The sequence below is a fragment of the Lepidochelys olivacea genome, assembly GCF_965140295.1.
Source record: "Lepidochelys olivacea isolate rLepOli2 genome assembly, chromosome: 17".
NCBI classification, from domain to species: Eukaryota; Metazoa; Chordata; order Testudines; family Cheloniidae; genus Lepidochelys; species Lepidochelys olivacea.
In genome coordinates this window covers 1,025,557-1,044,619 of record NC_140427.1, presented here as the reverse complement: position 1 = coordinate 1,044,619, position 19,063 = coordinate 1,025,557, and the positions used below count along the sequence as shown (strand labels likewise).

Genomic DNA, 19,063 nt, shown 5'->3' with positions numbered 1-19,063 from the left:
GTCTCCTACGACCAGAGCAGTAGCTCAGAGAGGCCCACCTGTAGACTGTCTGACTATTGTCCTACAGCAGCCTGAATCAAAGGGATCTGGTCCTCTTGAGTCTGTGCTAACACTTGTCAGCCTATCGTATTTTATCCGCTAGAGACTCAGGGGCCTGTTGATTAAGATTGACAAGAACAGAATCATTAGCATGTTCGCTGTTGCTGCTCACTTGCAGGTTTCAGGGTGATCAGGGCTTCTTTGCACTGTTGCCTGCTCCAGGCTGGGACTGGAGCAGCTGAGAGTTCTCACACCCTGCTCTCCTGCCGTGCGCCCTGCAGCACTGCCTGCTGGAGAAGACTGGCAGTGCAGCATGGTAGCCATGCACTATAGTGCCTCTGCGTTGATCATCCCCTGCAAGATTTCCTCCTGAGGCCGGCACTGGAGCAGTGGTGAACTTCCCCAGTGTGTGGCTGTTCCTTCCGTTGCCTGCTCTTCCCATCCCCGTTTCCTGTGGCTGGCTGCGTTGCCCTAGTGGAGATCTGGCAGTGCCGTCCTGCACACCCTGGTGGGAGAGGGGACGTGTTTATCACTTTTCCTGGAGATTATCTGTTTAAGCGCTCTCTGACAGTTACAATAACAAGGGCAGTGTGTTGTGTTTCCCAGCAGAAGGACACTCGCTGCTGAAAGATGTATAGCACTAATTAGAAATACATAACATCCGGCCACATGGCAGCCTTCTCCCGGCCGCTCCATTTCCTGAGCTCAGGCGACTTTGACGACAGTTGGTTTATGTTTTCCATGAATATAATGTTCTCAGAGAAACAAAAATTTCTCCCAGTTACACAAGGTCCCCCCCCCCCCCTCAAAAAAACCCAGGTAGATTTATGGCTGTGGAAAACTTGGGCTGGATCCTGCCTGACGGGGAAGCCAGAACAAACTTTTTAGCCCTAAGCATGGAGTGTAGCCGAGAGTCCAGGTAGGTGGCTCAGAGGGGGCGCTGCTGCAGCTGGTTCTGTCTAATGGAGTCAGTTTTGCAAACTTTTGTAAAGGAAACTGGTTTGTGGGACGGGAATAATGCTGTTGATACTGGATTTAGAATTCCCGCTCTCTCCCACCCTTCTGCAGGAGAGGGACTAGGAGTGGAGTGTGCAGGACCTGCTGGAGCTCAGTGTAGTTCAATCTTACACACAAAACTATGTTAAAAGATTTCTACGGTTGCAAAGTCAAGCATTCAAAAGTTAGAATAATTCCAGAATTAAGGTTTCCTGCGTAACCTTAATTCATTGTTCTTGTGCATCTACATTATGGTGAAGTCTTTAATTACATGATCACATACTATTTTTCCACAGGATCCCTGCCTCATTCAGTGGATGGTGTTCACTTAATAATAAGTTATTCCATATTTTGTTTTTTCTTCATTGTTCAGTGTGTGCCCCTGGATTCAAACTGTCCTCTATTCAAACTCTGCCTCGGATACAGAATTCTTAATTTCTGCAGGGGCTTTTCTATGACACTCATCACTACATTATCTGAGGGCTTTGCAGACTATAATTTATCTTCACAACACCCCTGTGAGGTGCAGGGATGGTATTCTCCCATTTTACAGACAGCGTGCTGAGGCATGCAGATTAAGGTCAAAAGTTTCCACTAATTTTGGGTGCCCAGTTTGAGACACCAGGGACCTGGTTTTTCAGAGTTCTTAACCCCAACTCTGATGGTTTCAGTTGCAGCTGTGAGTGCTCAGTATCTTTGCAAATCAGACCCCTTGGTCTCAAGTTGGGCACCCAGAAAATGAGGAACACACAATTAGTGGCCACCAGTGACAAGTTTGGTTCGAGTGACTTGCCCACCAGGGTGACATTCAGGTGCCTTAACCATAAGGCATCTTTTCTCTTCCTGCAGTCCCCTCCTCATTTACTGCTCACTTGCTGCCATCTGTAACAAATGTCCTACAGACCACAGCCTCCTTTACTACACAGCCCCAGTTCAGCCCCGGAGCAGGCCGTGCTGTGCACTGAGGGAAGCAGAGGTCCTGGGTAAAAAGTAGTACGTGATCATGCAATTAAAAACTTTCATAATCCATAGGCACAAGGAGGCTGAATTAAGCTTGCAAAAGCAACTGTGAATCTGGCTTTTCCTAACTTTTGAGTGCTTGATGTTGCAACATAAATAATCTTTGAATGTATCTTTTTGTGTAATTTCCTAGGTTTTTAAAAAATGCAAACAAAACACATTCCATCGCGTGGCATCACATCGACACCCACCTGCTCATCAGCAGGGTTGGTAGCTTTTGATCCATGGCACAGACCTTTGCCACTTGAGCTAATAGAGTGAATGATCGCAGTGGTAGGTTGTCATCCTCTGTGTGGCCCAGCACTAGAGGGAGGTGAGAGAGACACTCTGCCAGTGGCTTTCACAGATGTTTGCTGACAGCAGAGGAGTGGTTAGATTTGGTAATCTTGGACTTCGTTCCAGGCACTGAAGGGGAGTGTGCTCTGTTAGGCACAAGCTCTTCTGTCTGTTCTCCCAAACTTGACTCTTGTCCTGTCCCATTCCTATCTCTTCTCTACTTATTGTCCCACACCCATTCCCTTTGCCTGCCCAGTCCCAGTCTCCACTCAGGCTTCTCATCTCCGTCCCAGGCTCTTTGCCCAGCCTGTTCTTGTCTCCCCGACAAGATCACTGTCTTAATCCCAATCTCCCCACCCCCTCTGCTCCTAGTCCCAGTCTCCTTGTCTAGCCAATCTAAATCCCCTCCAGATCCTCATCTGAATTGTTTCTTCCCCCCACTCACCTGGTTCACAGTCCCTGTCTCCTTTCCTGGGCTCTCTCTCCCACCTCACCCCCTCCCTGGGTCCTTGTCCCAGTGTCTTTGCCCAGCTGGTTCCAGTTCTCTCTCAGCACACAAGCTCCTTGTCAGATCTGTGTCTTCCTTCCCCCCACTGGTTTCTAGTTTGCCTCTTTGTCCAGCCAGTCCCCAGTCTCCCTCCCTCTCCCCAGTTCCTCCTCCAATCTCGGTGCAACCCAGTTGGCTCCCAGTCATACCCCCCCATATCCCTTACCTGCCCCCAGACTCAGTCTCCTTGTCCAGCTAGTTCTAGCATCCCTTTTCCAGGCTCCTTGCTCAGACAGTCCCAGCCCCCTATCTCCTAATCACAGTTTCTCCCCTCCTCCAATCCCACTCTCCTCAACCTCCTTGTCCCAATCTACTCCACCCTCCCCCGTCCAGCTTTTGTTCCCTCTGCATTCAGTTAAAACAGCTTCCTCCTGTGTGCCTGCAGGGGGTCATGGAGAGCACAGGAGAAACAGGTTCCTTGCTTACAGTTCAGTGTCTGGACCCCAGCCCAGAGCAATCTTTCCCTGGGGTAGAGCATACTCTGCCGCTCCATGAGGATGGCACACAGCATTAGGAGCTGTGAGAGGCTTGAGAGTGCTCAGTGAGGATGGAATCTTGGAGAGTTTAGCTGCTAAAACCTAAGTCTCTATTGAGCATGTCCGACCTGTGTTATTTCAGAGGCTCATAATTTAGCCACATTTGGGCAGATTTTCATGGGGTTGACAAAAGGCTCATCCCTGACTACTCCACTGCCCCCTGCTCCTGCCTGGGGCCCCCTGTCTGGGCCACTGGAACTGTTCAAAGAAAAGGCTGTAAGAATTTTTAGAGGCAAAACAATGTTATTTGTCCCTAGCCTCGTTCTCAGAAATGGCTGAACTGACAAAAAATGCAGCCTGAGGCAGATGTCCAGCATGGAAAATTTCAGCCCAAACAGGCGAGTTCGGCAAAAATATAAGCGACTGAGAACAGCGTTTTATAATGGGAAGAACTGGGCATTCCTGAAAGTGATGCTAACAGCCCCACCTCTAATAAGGGATCAATGCTCAGCTCACACAGTCCAGCCGAGAGTCCCGAGGCGTGGTACAGGGGGAGTCCTCAGAGGGGTGCAAGCCAGGCTCCCATAGGTACTTGCAGTTCTTTTGAAAGGTGTTCATCAGAACTGGAGGCAGGGTCAGCGTTAGCTGTTTTTCTTCTCTGTGTGCTTACATGCAGAGGCTGAGAATGGAGTGAGTCATGGGCTTGGGGCCAGGCTCTTGAGATTGGGCCATGTGCTGCTGCTGAGAGTTGCCTTCTCTTTGTACCCATTAATTTCCCTCGGCATCACCGGTTTTGGAAGGAGCATTGGAGCCCAGGCCTGGCTTGGTGTTGGTGGCACATGGGAGCCATGTTTCTAACCATTTTGGGACACTTGACTAATGACAATTCTTTTGTCTGTGGATCCCTTTCCACTTTCCAGAGTTGATTGGTCGGTCCCCTCTTGGGCGCATCCTTCCCCCATCCCATACAGGTGAGGCTACACTTCCACCCACGTTAATATGCTGTGAGAGACGGCTTTGCTACTCCTGGGTTTTTCTAAGTGTAGCCTAATATGGGATTTAGAGCAAAGAAGATGAACAGATTGGAGCCTTAGCTAATGGAAGCTTCAGCTGGTTGGATGCTGTGACTGACAATTGGAAGTACCCCCTGCACAAAGTATTTGGTGATGCCTGAAGGGTAGGAAGCAACATCCCCTGCTTATTAGGCAGCACGTCTGGCTTTAGCGGGAGTTTGGCATGGAGGAGTTTCAGGGGAAGCCGCATCTGTGATATTGACAGGATTTATCCTGGAGCAGGCAGGACGTCAGGTGCTTTGGTTTGTACCTGTGCTGGTGGTAGCCCACCTTGGCGTATACTAGTGCCATTCTGACTGTTGGGAACCAGCTAGAAAAGGTGAGGAACAGCAAGGCAGTGGGGTCCCCTTATTTCTACCTGTGCCCCAAGGAAGGAAAGTCTCTACCTCCAGGGAGTGTACTGTGTGTCACAGCTGCAGTGCCCAATATGCAGCTCCGAGGGACTCCCGAGCTCAGTGGGCTGCAAAGCCCAGCACATCCGTTTCAGCAACACTTTCTCTAAAGAGAGTTTTCTCTCAGCCAAGGCAGTCAGCCACATTGTGCTGGATGTGTGGGGCCATGCTGGGGAGGTGCAGAGGAGGTTTCTTAACACTCAGCACTCACCCAGCACTTTGCAGCTTCAAAGAACTCTACAAACTTCTACCTAATTAACCTCCACTTCCTGGGCACTGTGCGTCTGCTCCGCTCTTCACTTGCTCACTTACTCTGTCCATCTTCCACTGCATGCTTGGCTCCTTTGTTTGAGATGTGTCCCCCACAAGCCCCTGTGGCATGCAGCCATGGCATCTTTGCTACGCAGCTGCAGGTCCCCATTGTGACTTCCCCTATCCCGAAGAAAAGGATCAAAGTGTCTGAGCAGAAAGTTTCCCTTGATTTTCAGAGCTTCCTCTTTGTTCTAGAATCAAATCCCTAGGGCTGTGACACTGGGGAACAGGGGTGTTGATGTAAGGGCAGGGTTCTTGAGCAGCCCCACACACCCTGACCTCCCCTGAATATCCCCCTCTCCCTGCAGAGCTGGGCTGGCTGGATTGCTCTGGGGCTGGGGGCGGTGCGGAGCTCCTCTTCTTGGCCTGCTTAGGAGCTCCAGTGCATGAATTCTCAGAGCCACATGGGTCTTATTTACTTGTCATGCTGAGAAGACAAGGCCCATTGTAGCTGAGCTGGAAGTGAAGGGGAAACAACCCTTCAATTCATGTGTGTAATGCTCCCCGATTCATCCTTATGACGGCACCATGAGCCACTTCGTAACCTGCACCAGGGCTCAGCTCCAGGCAGGCAGCCCCATGGCTCCATGTGTATCAGGCATTAGTCCGTGTGCCTGGTTCCTGACAGAGCCCAGCCTGCTGTGCTAGGCTGGAGTGAGCTGGGCAGGGAGGGCCATACTGCTCACCTGGAATGGCTCATGCTGCACATTCCCTTCTCTCCATTTGCTTTTCCTCTTCCCCGTCTCATGGGGGAATTACTGCTCCTCACCCAGTGGAGCCAGAGCCCAAAACATGCAGCCTGGGGAGCCAAGAGTGGCTGAAGCCTTGGTGTGAAGCTGGACATGGCCAGAGCTGCTTCTCTGGGGCTAACTCCGGGCTTTCTAATGTTACCATTTAGTTCCCAGCATATCTGTGTTGTCAACATATCCATGTGTCACAGATCCACAGGATCTGTGTACAACCCAGTTTGTAAACCACCTTCAGTGGGGCAGACTCCCAAGGAGTCCCACTCATTCTTCAGGATAGCCCATGCAGCCTCACCGCCTTCTGGACTGAGCTGTCTGCTGCAGGCCAGGAGCTCTGCCCAGTGAGTCCGGCTGAGACAGACCCCTGGCAGGAGACCTGTCCATGCTGCAGGGACTAATGCTCCCCGGGTCTGTATTTTCTGTGACACTCAAACAGCGTTTTCAGAACACAGTGGCTGGAACACAGCATTGGAAGGCCTCAGGTTAGCAGAGAGAAATGAAGGTTAAAACATGGTCCATTCTGGTGAAGCCAGCACAAGTCACCAGCCAAACTGTCATGAACTCCATTTCAGGCTTGGTCTCTCTCTGACCTCCTTAGTGAGTCCCAGGAGAGAGCAGCCAGCTTCCTCCAGAAGCCCACCCTTAAGTTTAGCCCATGCTGGTCACGGCTAAGTCCTTTGTTCTCAAGCTGGGGTCTGTGCTCAGCTTCCCTGCTGAAAGGTGGGCAGAAAATCTTCCTGCCCTTGGTGGTTGTTTCCTAGATGTCAGTGTTTGGTCGTTGGAGCTTTTCCATTGTCTCTTTGGGATTCTGCATTGACATGGGTTGCTTTCAGCAGGTTCCAGCCAGTTCCTTAACGACCCTACTCGCTGTGGCCCAGATAGCAAGGCGCCACCCACACCTGATGTCCTGTGCTGCCCCAAGAGCAGATTTAATGCTTTTCCCTCCACTGGGTAACAATGCAAAGTACAGAGGAAAACTGAGACACATACAGGCTTCATAAAAATGTTAGAGAAACTTCCCACTTCGCCACAACATGTATTTTATTGTGGTGCATTTTCACGGGGGAGGACAACTAAGCACTTATCTGCGCCTGTTGGGAAGAAAGCCACATACCCCAGGATCTGAAAGATGCAAAGATAATTACTATATCTCAAAATAAAGGCAACAGAGCAGACAGCAACAAGTATTGAGGGACATCTCTGCTCAGTGTGGTCGGCCAGGTGCTTGCAAGGGTCCTGCTGAAAAGTCTCCCAAGTCCTTGCTGAGAGAATCTGCCCTGAGAGCCAGTGTAGGTTCAGAGCTGGGTGCTCCACGCCTGACGTCCTTCACATTGCTCTTGGTGCCAGAAAAAAGCTGTGAACAACAGGCACCTCTCGATGTAGCTTCATTGACCTACGGCTCAGTTAGCAGGTATGGCATCTATAAGATCCGGTTGAAAATTGGCTGTCCACAAAAGGTGCTGTCCCTATTCAAGGAGCTCCACGAGGGAATGAAGGCGACCATCCAGTGTGAAAATGAAACAGCATCCGAGTTTAGTATTGATACTGGTATGAAGCAAGGCTGCATCTTCGCACCCACCAGCTTTGGCGTCGTCTTCTCTATTCTTCTTAAGTACACATTTGGAAATGATCTATCTGGCATACCAGTTGAATGGAGGATGGACGACAGCTTGTTTAACATCAGACAATTTCAGAGTAGAAGGCATATTGTCAAGCTTACTGTTCAGGATCTGTGTTTCGCAGATGACACCACGTTCATCTGTCATTCACGTGATGAACTGCAGGTCATAAAGAACAAGTTGTCTGATGCATACACCAAGTTTGGCATGATAATCAGTATCAAGAAAACAGTTGTCATGTCACAAGGAACCAATATTCCACCTAAAATCTATGTCAGTAATGAAGTTCTGGATAACATGGATCACTTCTGCTATCTCAGCTCCGTTCTCACCAGCTCACTTAACCTCGATAGGGAACTTGATGCTAGAATTGGGAAAGCTTCTGTCACTTTTGGCAAACTTACCTCACGTGTTTGGAACAACAAGTTGCTAACCATGAACACAAAGGTGTCTATCAGGCTTTTGTCATCCATGCCGCCCTCTACGGCTGTGAAAGCTGGGTCACGTACTCCAAGCAGGAGCGGAGATTGATCAGCTTCCACCTCTGCTGTCTCAGAAAAGATTCTTGGAGTTACTTGGGACCAATGGATCACTAACAATGAGATCATTGAGAGCTCCAGCCTGTAGACTATACTGGATGCTCACAGGCTTCGCTGGCTGGGACACATGGAGTGCATGCCTCAAGATCGTCTGCCGAAGGCTGTGCTCTCTGGTCAACTCAAGAACCGCCCACATCGCAGAGGAAGGCCAAAGCACCGCTACAGCGACACGGTCAAGCAAGCTCTCAGGAAATTCAGAATTCCCCCTGGCAACTGAGAGAACCCTGTCCACAACCACTCAGTCTGGAGAAGCCGGGTCAAGGCTGATACATTCACCGCAGAGAGCTATCGGAGAGCCCAAGCTGAGGCCCGCAGGCAAGCCAGGAAGCAAAGTGTGCTCCAACCTCCTTCTGGTGAGTGGACCTGTAGCTACTGTGGGAAGGTCTGCTGCTCACGCATCAGGCTCTTTTCCCATACCATTGCTAAGCACCACTGACAGACTGGCTCTGCTGCGTCTCCTTTCATCTGTCAAGATGTGGGATGGTCACACCAATTTTGGGGATTCCTCCCCCCCCCCCCCAGCACTGGTGCATTCACAGGAAGCAGGATTGGTTGGTGTTTTCTTTGGGGGGCAGTGGGAGGACAGCTGCTTGTCTTTGGTGGTGTGCCTGGGCTCTAGGGTTATGATCCTACCCACTGCAGCCTTCTGGCATTTGCAGAGAATCTCATGCACTGTGAAGGCCAGCCTTGGCTAGTCCAGTGCTTGTTCTCAGGGTGGTGTAAGAGCTGGACTTGCATTAGATGATGAGTTAGTGTGGTTCCAGGTGGGGAGCATGGGGTGTGAGTGTAAATCAGACTCGGGAGACAACTGCCCAGAGCCCCTAGGGCATTGTTCCAGAAATGTCATCTTGAGGGCTGTGTTGGAATGCCCAGAGCTTTTCAAAGGGTCATTTCCTTTGTCTTTAATATATTAATCTCTTAGGTTTATGTAGTGCCTTCCATCTGGGAGGATCCCAAAGTGCTTTTGGGGCTGTACATACAGGGGGCTCACCCACCACTTAGATGCAGCCATCTCCTGGATGGACAACTTAGGACAGGAAGTGAAGGAAAATCTAGTATCTAATTAAACATGGGGGATGAATTCCAGGGAAGCTGAATGTAGTTTCTTGAACTGGACTATGGCCAGGACATTGGGGCTCTCACTCTTACTGTGGGAAAGGTTTCATGAGAGTGAGCATTAATGTCCCAGAGTGGTCACATCCTCAGAAAAAGCTGGCACCCCCTGCTGTCACACTGGGGCAAGGTTCAGCACAGCCTCGCAGATAAGAGCGCCCCCTATTGAAGTGCCAACCTCCACTGAATGGTGGTCTCCCATCCAGGTACTAAACTCGTTTGCATCTACTTAGAACATGAGATGTGGCAAAAACAAGGTTTCAGGCCTTCCTCTCAATTTTCCTCATTTTCTTGATTTTTCTTACCCCCTTCCCACCTCTTTGAAATAATTTTGTCTCCTCTGAAAATCCACAGAGTCTGCGCCATCCCGAGCCCAGGCCTTTCCGTGATCCCTGCAGGAATGGGGTCTGTGTGTCTGTGGGTTAGGGCTCTTGTGCCTAGCTGAGATCCGCAGCCTGCCATGGCTTTGGAGGTTCAGCTTAATGTCCCTTCTCTTTTTCTGATGCATTATTATGGATTTTTAGTTAGTCAGTCAGTCAGTCATGGAGAACATGTCTGTGTTCAGAGGGCAGATGGGGAGAGGAATCTCTTAGTCACTGGTCCCCTCTGCTGTGGCTGATACGGCTGGCATGAGCACCGCCTGGTATCTCTGGGTCGGATGTTTGCATTAGCTGTAACACAAGCGTTGCCTGGCTTTTGCCAGGTTCTTCCATGGTGCTTTGCATTACACTTCTTCCTTGGTGCGCTGAGAGGCAGGTGGGCTCTGCAGCTAGGACTGAGTGAGCCAGCAGTGTGCTAAGGCAGTGGGGCTATTGCAGCATGATTGGCCTGGCCTTAAGCATGGAGCCATGTGGAAAGATTAAAATGGCCTTCACCATCCTCCTCCCCTCTCCCTCTGGATAGGGCCTTCACCTCCCCTGCTGCTGAGTCTGACCCCTGACCAGACAGCTTCATGGTATGTGCCCTCTTTACACTTTCTCAGTGGGGACTGGGGCATGGGGGTGAAGCCACCAAAAAGGGCAGAGAAATAATTTTGAGGGCTCAGGTTGCCAGTAATGAAATGCTAAAATGCCTGTTCCCCAGCTGCCACCTGCCATGACTGACTAGATTGGAGAGTGGGACAGCATCTGCCTTGCCCTGCCAAGTGTAACCCATGCCTGGCCAGCTCCCTGCCGCTCTCACAGCCTCAGAAATGGGTTCTGACTGGGTGTAGATGCACTGATGGGATTTTCTCTGCCCTGAGGCAACTCTGTTGGGAAGAGTTGTGGTCATGTGGCATCTACTTGAGTAACAGCTTCATTTAAAAAGAAAAGGAGTACTTGTGGCACCTTAGAGACTAACCAATTTATTAGAGCATAAGCTTTCGTGAGCTACAGCTCACTTCATCAGATGCATATCGTGGAAACTGCAGCAGACTTTATATATACACAGAGAATATGAACCAATACCTCCTCCCACCCCACTGTCCTGCTGGTAATAGCTTATCTAAAGTGATCATCAGGTGGGCCATTTCCAGCACAAATCCAGGTTTTCTCACCCTCCACCCCCCCACACAAATTCACTCTCCTGCTGGTGATAGCCCATCCAAAGTGACAACTCTTTACACAATGTGCATGACAATCAAGTTGGGCAATTGCATTGTCATGCACATTGTGTAAAGAGTTGTCACTTTGGATGGGCTATCACCAGCAGGAGAGTGAATTTGTGTGGGGGGGTGGAGGGTGAGAAAACCTGGATTTGTGCTGGAAATGGCCCACCTGATGATCACTTTAGATAAGCTATTACCAGCAGGACAGTGGGGTGGGAGGAGGTATTGGTTCATATTCTCTGTGTATATATAAAGTCTGCTGCAGTTTCCACGATATGCATCTGAGGAAGTGAGCTGTAGCTCACGAAAGCTTATGCTCTAATAAATTGGTTAGTCTCTAAGGTGCCACAAGTACTCCTTTTCTTTTTGCGAATACAGACTAACAGGGCTGTTACTCTGAAAGCTTCATTTAAGCCCTCTTGACTGAGCTGTTGTGTGACTTGTGAACTACTGGGAGGAGCCCTGTCCTCAGCTCTGAGGTGAACGTGCCAGCCAGGATGGAGATCTAACATGCAGCTAATTATCATTTTAGCACTTTGGAATTCTCCCCTCATTCAGGAGGAATTAGGAAGACTGAGTGGGAGCTTCTGAGCCCTGAGTGCTGGCTCTGCAGGCAGGGTTTCTGCATGCTATGTGGCACCCAATGGGCAGTGGTTGCCAGGAGCTTGGGGGAGTCTCTGCCTTGCCATGTCCCTGTTTGGAGCCATGCTGATTCCTCCTCTCCTACTAGGGGTAGCTGGCTTGGGGGAAAGGAGCATGCTGGGTGCTTGGCTTTCCCCCTGCAGTCTCCCCCAGCCCATGCACTAGGGCAAGGAGGGCAGGAGTTTTCCTTGTCTCTCAGAGTGGGTTCAGGGTGAGGGGCACCCGAGCGTTCCTGGCCTGCTGTCCCCACCATAAGCTGATGTTCTCTGCTTGTCTCCTCAGAGTGCCTCTCGGAGGACTGTCGCTCAGTGCTCCAGGAACAGGCCACGGCGCTGGGACTCTGCATGTTTGCCCTGCTGGTGAGGCGCTGCACCAGCTTACTGAAGGCATCTGTCGGAGGTATGGGAGCTATCTGCACAGTGCTGGGTAGTGCTGGTAGCCTGCCTAACAACACAATGCTGCAGTTGATTCCTGTGTCATGCTAGCTCATGTACTCCCTGCCCCAGCCCAGCCCTGCTTCCCAGGCTGGCTCACTGCCTGCTCCATCACACACCACCTCTTGTCTCTTGAGGCCTCTGGGTTTTGTCCTAGTTTTCAGACAATTCCTCCCTCCTCCATCCCTGGGCTCTTTCTCCCTTTGACTCCAGGCATTTCCAGGACTTCAGCGTGGGGCTGCCCGAGCTGGAGAGCCCACGATATATATTGGGGGTGAGACACCACGACCCTTAGCCTTTTCATCCATCCTGCTACATGACAGGCTTTCTGGTGCCTCCAGACAACTCCTGGAAGTCAGGATTCCTAGGTTCTGTTCCTGGCTCTGCCATTGACTTGCTGCGTGGGCTTGAGCAGGTCACGACCACTCTGTAAAATGGGGTGATGCTGTATCCCATCCTTCCCTTGGGCCCGTCACTGCGCCGGGGGTGTGAGTGGGGATGAAGCACTCTCTGTGCACCTCCAGAGTGAGGTACTCAGTGGCCTTTGCGTGCGCACACACCCCCAAGAGGGAGGGATCCAGCCAGTCTTCCTCAGGAATGGGGGACTGCAGTGGGCCTGGCCCAGCTTTTCTTTTTTGTCTCTGCAGCTTGGCCCCAGGAAGCAGAGCAGGCCGAGGAGGATGATATCAAGGTCTCCGCCTTGCCCCAGGATCTGAAGGAGCTCCTCCCCAGCGTGAAAGTCTGGTCGGACTGGATGCTCGGCCATTCGGACACCTGGAACCCCCCTCCCACCTCCCTCGAGCTGCCCAAACAGTATGTGAGCTCTTCCTGCTCTTCCAGCGCGGGCCCACCTCTGCGGGCTCCTTGCCGGTGCCCCTTGTTCCTTTTCTGCCCCTCACGGAGGTGGTCCGCTCTGTCTCCCAGCACCACTGCCTGAGCAGAGGGTATCGCTCACTGCCCTGTGCGTGGAGAAAGGGGTTAGTGACAGAGGGATCTTCCCTAGCAGTGAGAGCTGCAGGCTGGAAGTGGGGTGTATGTGGTTCAGGGTGGTGGCAGGCATCCCAAGGGCACAGCATTAACCCTTGTGAATAGCTCCCCTTCGTTCCCTAGTGTGTCAGGGAAGGATGGGCCAGATTTCTAGCTTACACATGGGATCTCTCTCCATTTCCTGGGGTGCATCTCCCCGGGGCCTTTGCCAGCCAGCCAGCTGTTTGTCTGTGAGAGTGGAATCCGCTCCCAGCTCGCTGCTTGTATTCTCTTCACCTGTGAGAAGGAGCTGGACAAACCCCAGGCAGCCTGGGCCAGGCCTTGAGCAGCTCGCTGTGCTTGGAACCCCTTTCTCCTGGTTTGAACGCAATTTCCTCTGGCCCAGCCAGTCACAAAGGGTTAATTTGCTAAGCTGGCTAATTCCAGACCATTAGTCCGTAATGCGGACTAGGCAATTTGCATATTTTTGGACAGAAAATCATGAGAAGGGGCCAAGTATGGAGTGTGCGAAGCAGCATCTGAGCATGCTCCGTGACTGCTTTCCCGCAGGATTTTCCATCTGCCTCCGGTACTCTGGATCCAGAGCCTGAAATCACGTCTTACTGTTAATCCAAAGGAGCCAGAACCCAGGGTGATGGGAAGGCGCATTAAGAGTAATCCAGCAAAGTGGCTTAACCATTAATGGGTCCCTGCTCCAATGCGTCAGGTCCAGTCCCGCTCTCCTGTTTTATTGCCTCCACTCCAGTTCTTTTTCATTTGGCTGAGGAAATGGAAATCTCACACAGGAAGTGCTGGGCCTCATTTTGTGGAGATGGAGTCTGTTTTCTGTTTGTCGGCTGCTCGATGTGGGACCGTTGCCTGCTCATGTGAACTGTTGCCCATCTTTGGGCAGGAACTCAAACTCGGAGTTGTCATGTGAGCACGCTTGCACCAATCCGGAGCTCCCTTTGCGCTGCCTATGCAGGGAGCTGCTGAGCCATCAGCAACGGGCTTGCCTCGAGATGGAATTTCTGATTGGGTTCATGCAGCCAGCGCTCAGCATGTTCCAGGGAGGAGCCACCTCCTCCCTTGTTTGGGGTGCACACTGAGATCTGCCTCAGCTGCCTCCGGCTGCTGGGAGCCAGTCTGGCCCCCTGACAGGGTTAGGAGCACGTGCAAGCTCCCCCTTTCCCATCAAGAAGGGAGAAGGTGAGGGTTACAACCCAGCCCCTATCAGAGACTGTGGCCCATGGTTCCATCAAGTGCCAAGGAGCAGCTGGAGATGCAGGTCCCGGGTGATAGGAGGTAGCTGGGTGTGGGTCATAATGTACTTCGAGCAGCTGCTCTGCTCAGAGCTCCAGAGTTGGGAAGTCAACGAGCTTCACCATTTGGTGAAGGCTCAGTAGGCCCAGCTACTTCCCTGCCTTGCTCTCTTCATGCTGTGCCTGGGCCTACCCCTCCTCCCACTGTTCAGATCCTTTCCCTACAATGGCTAGAGCCTGTTCTTCCCCATTGCCCACTCTCTGACAGACCCCCTCAGATATGGTGAGCTGTAGTTTACATGGCATGTCTCTGGGTTTTTTTGGGGTGTACCAAGATGTTCTTTTAGCACAACAGTTCTTTGCCTGTTTCCCACCACTCTTGTGTACCTCTGTGTGATGGAGGCCATGACCGCTAGAAATGGAGCCCCCGGCTGGACATGTGCCTCTCCAGGGAAGAAGAGAAGAGGTGGCAGGAGAACCAGCTCAGCCCTGCCAGGTGACCTTCTCCCTTCACTTCCCCAGTCTCAGCATGTCTCCCGTGTAGGGTGGACAGGAGTCATGATGACTGGCTTAGCATTCCTGCTTTGTACTGACGCAGGCCTGCACTCTGGTTCTGGGGCTATTTACTAACCAGGAGAGCCATCAAGTCCAGGGGCCTTGACAGGAACTATTTGAAGATGTTCTAAAAGTAAATCATGGGTCAGAGCATAAGGGAATGCCTTGGGCCAGGCCTGGGACCCAAGGGTAGGTGACCTTGGAGAGGGAGAGAAAGTGTAAATGCTAAGGGCCGAGCTTGACTCTGAGGCTGGACGATGAGGAGGTGCAATGTTCCCAACTCCATGCGCCCTACAGCTGTGAGTTCTCCATCCATGACATACTCTGCTCCCTCCACATTCCCTTCCAGGCCTTGTCCTGAGAGGCTGGGTTGGAATAGCTGGGAGCAGCCCTTCTAGCGCTACTTCGCCATTCCCTTGAGTGCCACCTCTGGGGACTGGAGCAGATCAAAGGGACTGAATCGAAATTGAAACATAGGAGCATGCTGTGGGGATCCAGTGCATCTCTGTGTCTCTAGAAATCTCACCGGGTCTCCAGAAAGCCCACCTCCAGCACAACGTCTCATCCCGGGGCTGGAGCTGGGGCCAGTGGTGACACAGCAGCTCATCCCGGGGCCAAGGCCAGGCCCGGCACCATGGCTCATCCCGGGGCCAAGGCCAGGCCCGGCACCATGGCTCATCCCGGGGCCAAGGCCAGGCCCGGCACCATGGCTCATCCCGGGGCCAAGGCCAGGCCCGGCACCATGGCTCATCCCGGGGCCAAGGCCAGGCCCGGCACCATGGCTCATCCCGGGGCCAAGGCCAGGCCCGGCACCATGGCTCATCCCGGGGCCAAGGCCAGGCCCGGCACCATGGCTCATCCCGGGGCCAAGGCCAGGCCCGGCACCATGGCTCATCCCGGGGCCAAGGCCAGGCCCGGCACCAGCACAGTGGCTCATCCCGGGGCCAAGGCCAGGCCCGGCACCATGGCTCATCCCGGGGCCAAGGCCAGGCCCGGCACCATGGCTCATCCCGGGGCCAAGGCCAGGCCCGGCACCATGGCTCATCCCGGGGCCCAGGCCAGGCCCAGCACCAGCACAGTGGCTCATCCCGGGGCCAAGGCCAGGCCCGGCACCATGGCTCATCCCGGGGCCAAGGCCAGGCCCAGCACCAGCACCGTGGCTCATCCTGGGGCCAAGGCCAGGCCCAGCACCATGGCTCATCCCGGGGCCAAGGCCAGGCCCGGCACCATGGCTCATCCCGGGGCCAAGGCCAGGCCCGGCACCATGGCTCATCCCGGGGCCAAGGCCAGGCCCAGCACCAGCACCGTGGCTCATCCTGGGGCCAAGGCCAGGCCCAGCACCATGGCTCATCCCGGGGCCAAGGCCAGGCCCTGCACCGGCACCATGGCTCATCCCGGGGCCGGGGCCAAGGCCAGGCCCTGCACCGGCACCATGGCTCATCCCGGGGCCGGGGCCAAGGCCAGGCCCTGCACCGGCACCATGGCTCATCCCGGGGCCGGGGCCAGGCCCAGCACCGGCACAGTGGCTCATCCGGGGGCCAGACGCAGTATCAGCAGCAACACAGCAGCCCATCCTAGCTCATCCCGGGGCCTGGGCTATTGAGGAGGCTTGTCAAGGCTCATTGCAGAGTCTGGGGCCTAGGCCGGTGGGCCTGCCCATCCCAAGGCCTCCGCTCATGCTGTATTCTCCACATTCGTGATTCCTAGTTCTCCACAAATGACAGAGTCAGGGGACTTTGAGAACGTCTAAACTCAGCCCAGCTGTGGCAGTTGGTTTATTGCTTTCAGCTGGTACTTGAACCCGGGTCCTGGTCTTGGAGTCTTTCCCAGGTTTAATCCCTGGAGTTTTCTCTGCAGCTGTATGACACTGCACTGACCCCGAATGAGGATAGGAAAATAGAACCAGTGCCAAGCCAGAGTCTCTTTTTCATTTGGAGTCTGGCTGTCTGCCCATGACCAGGGTTACATAATGGGAAACATAGCTGGGGCTCTGGAGAGCCCGCGTTTCACCACGCTGCCCAGACCTTCGCATTCTGATGCTATATATCTTCCTAATTGTAGCTCAGATGCATTTATCACACTGCTGGATTTGAGTCCTTACAATAAAAAACACCAAATTCCTCAGCTTGCTGCTTTCCCTGTTGGACAGAGATGCAGGAAAAGGTGTGAGAGGTAAATGCTGCGCTCCGCTCCAGCACATGGCACTGGGGACTCAGAGAGCAGCATCTCAGGGGTGTCCTCTCCCTGACAAGTGCTTGGGAACATGCGTAGAGCATGAACCCCAGCATTCAGAGGGTGTCCTCTCCACATCCAAACGGGCTCAGGGCCCCTGTGTGATGCGAATGGTGGGCTGCACCCTTCCCAAGATCCATACTCTTGATTCTAGGCTGCTTTGAGCTGACCCCCACCCATAACAGTCTGATTGGTGTTGGACCACAGAGGTTTTGGGGAAGATACAGACAATGTATAGCCCTCTTTGGAACTGTGTGTGTGAGAGTGGGGGGGCATGGGTGACATTCCTTCTCCTTCACCTCTCTAGGGGAGGTGCCTTCCATGGTTGCCATGTTGTGGCACAGTTCCTGGGTAATAGCAGGGCTTCCTGTTGATGGCACAACCACATCTTGGGTATCTCTGCTTGGATTCTAGAGAGCAGCAAAGTATTAGTGTGGTGGCTTCCTTGTCTAGAGGGGTTTGGCGAGTGAAGAGTGTGACTCACGCGCGGGCTGGAAAGAGGGTGTGTCTCTGAATACCGGGTACGTTCCCCTCCACACACAGCGTACCAAAGAGTAGGTTGTGTGACCCAGCTGTGAAAGGCAATAACACCACAACACAACTTCCTCGTACATAACATCTTTCTCCTAAACTGCCCCCCAAGTTCCTCATGGAGAGTAGCTGGGGGGGGGGAGGGGTGGACGAGACACAGGCAAAGGAAAAGAGAGAGCGAGAGTTGACGAGGCAGAGATGTTCCTTATGCACACGCTGATGGCAAGAGACAGATTCGCAGGCCAAGGCGGAGAGTTTCGGTGTGAGGCTGATGCTGAAGCTGCAGACACTGGAGCAAAGGGGAGATGGGGGAGCCAGGGCTGCATGGCAGGAAGCTGCTCCTGCCTTTGAGGCAGTGGCTGAGGAAGTTGACACCGGTGGGCAGGGAAGAGCACAAATTCCCATGTGATCTCAGAGATCTGCTCGCTGCTTCTCATTGCACCGTCAGGAATGTGCCATTAAGTAGAGAAGCCCCTGACTATTCAGTGTGTTGCAGGGGTGGCCAGTGGGAATCTGCTTTCCTGCTAGGCTGGGAATTGGGGCCTCTGAGCTTGCTATAGGCTGCATGCAGCCATTTAAAGTGGTGCATTTTAACCAACTATTAAATTAAACCCAAATGCTTTGAAAAAATTCTAGAGCCTACTTTATAGGAGCATGGAAGAGCCTGTCAGGCTGCCCTCATCACACAGGGCCTGCTGAGCAGTGTCAGCTCCCACTGAGGGGTACAGCCCCAGCCCAACCCGTGAATACAGGTACTGAGACGCTGGTAGGGATTGCTAAGGGCTGAATTGAAAGTCCCTTTCTTAGGTCTTGTCTCCTTTAGTGAATGTTCATCCTGGAACGGTCCCTATCAAGCTGTCCAAAGAAGGGCCGTCACATCAGCAGGGTCAGTGGCTGGGAAGAAGGAAGGTAGAGTCAAGCTAGAGAAGAGCCAAAGATCAAGCATTTGAGCCCCATAGGGTTCCTGGGGGAGGGGTCGTGGAGCAGTCCCTGTACCATTAGCTCAGGAAGAGCAGGAGCCTCTTGGAGAGGTGCCCTGTAGGTGTGGAGGCAGGTCCATGTGGCTGGAATGATTTACAGTGTCGGTAGCTGCCCCGAGATGGAGGCAAACGTGGAGGAAGCCTTTGGCTGCATGGAGCAGATAGCAGCACATAGCTCCATGTGTCGTTGCTGGGAATGGGGAGATAAGAGCTGGGGGTGAGCGGCCGTCTCTGGGTAAGGGGTGGTTAAAAAAGGTGAAAGGGGTGAGGTGGGAAAGGTGCAAGAGGCCAGGGAGTCGTGTGGGATGGAGAAGGTGCTGCTGTCAGTGGGAAGAGGCTGAGTCTAGAGGGGATTGTCTGATCCCAGATGGGCTCTCTGCAGCTTCACAGACGTGCCCCTCGGGAGCTCCAGGGTCATTTCTCCCCACTGGGAGCTGGGTCCTGGGGAGAGAGTTGAGAGGTTCCTGTTGGATTTTCTGACTGACAGAGTTGAGGGAAGGGCCAAGGGCTCCACCCCAGAACTGTGAGGTAAGTTCTTCATCTCAGAGCATCTTTCTAATGGGTCTGTTACGGGGTGGGCGAGACTCTGTGGCCTGCAGTGTGCAGGTCGGATGAGATGATCAGGATGGTCCCTTCTGGCCTTAAAGTTGTGAGGGTGGCTCTAG

The 19,063-nt window shown here is 53.0% G+C and overlaps 1 protein-coding gene across 5 annotated transcripts in view; it reads left to right on the top strand.

Moving 5' to 3' along the window:
- SMG6 (SMG6 nonsense mediated mRNA decay factor) overlaps positions 1 to 19,063 on the top strand; it is a gene marked incomplete at its 5' end in the record, with an annotated part of 165,735 nt that overhangs the window by 75,944 nt on the left and 70,728 nt on the right. For all 5 annotated transcript variants that reach the window (XM_084651033.1, XM_084651031.1, XM_084651030.1 and 2 more), the window contains 2 exons: positions 11,721 to 11,837; positions 12,520 to 12,685. In XM_084651033.1, the coding sequence (XP_084507159.1) occupies positions 11,721 to 11,837; positions 12,520 to 12,685 (283 nt within the window). The remainder of the gene's footprint in view (positions 1 to 11,720; positions 11,838 to 12,519; positions 12,686 to 19,063) is intronic.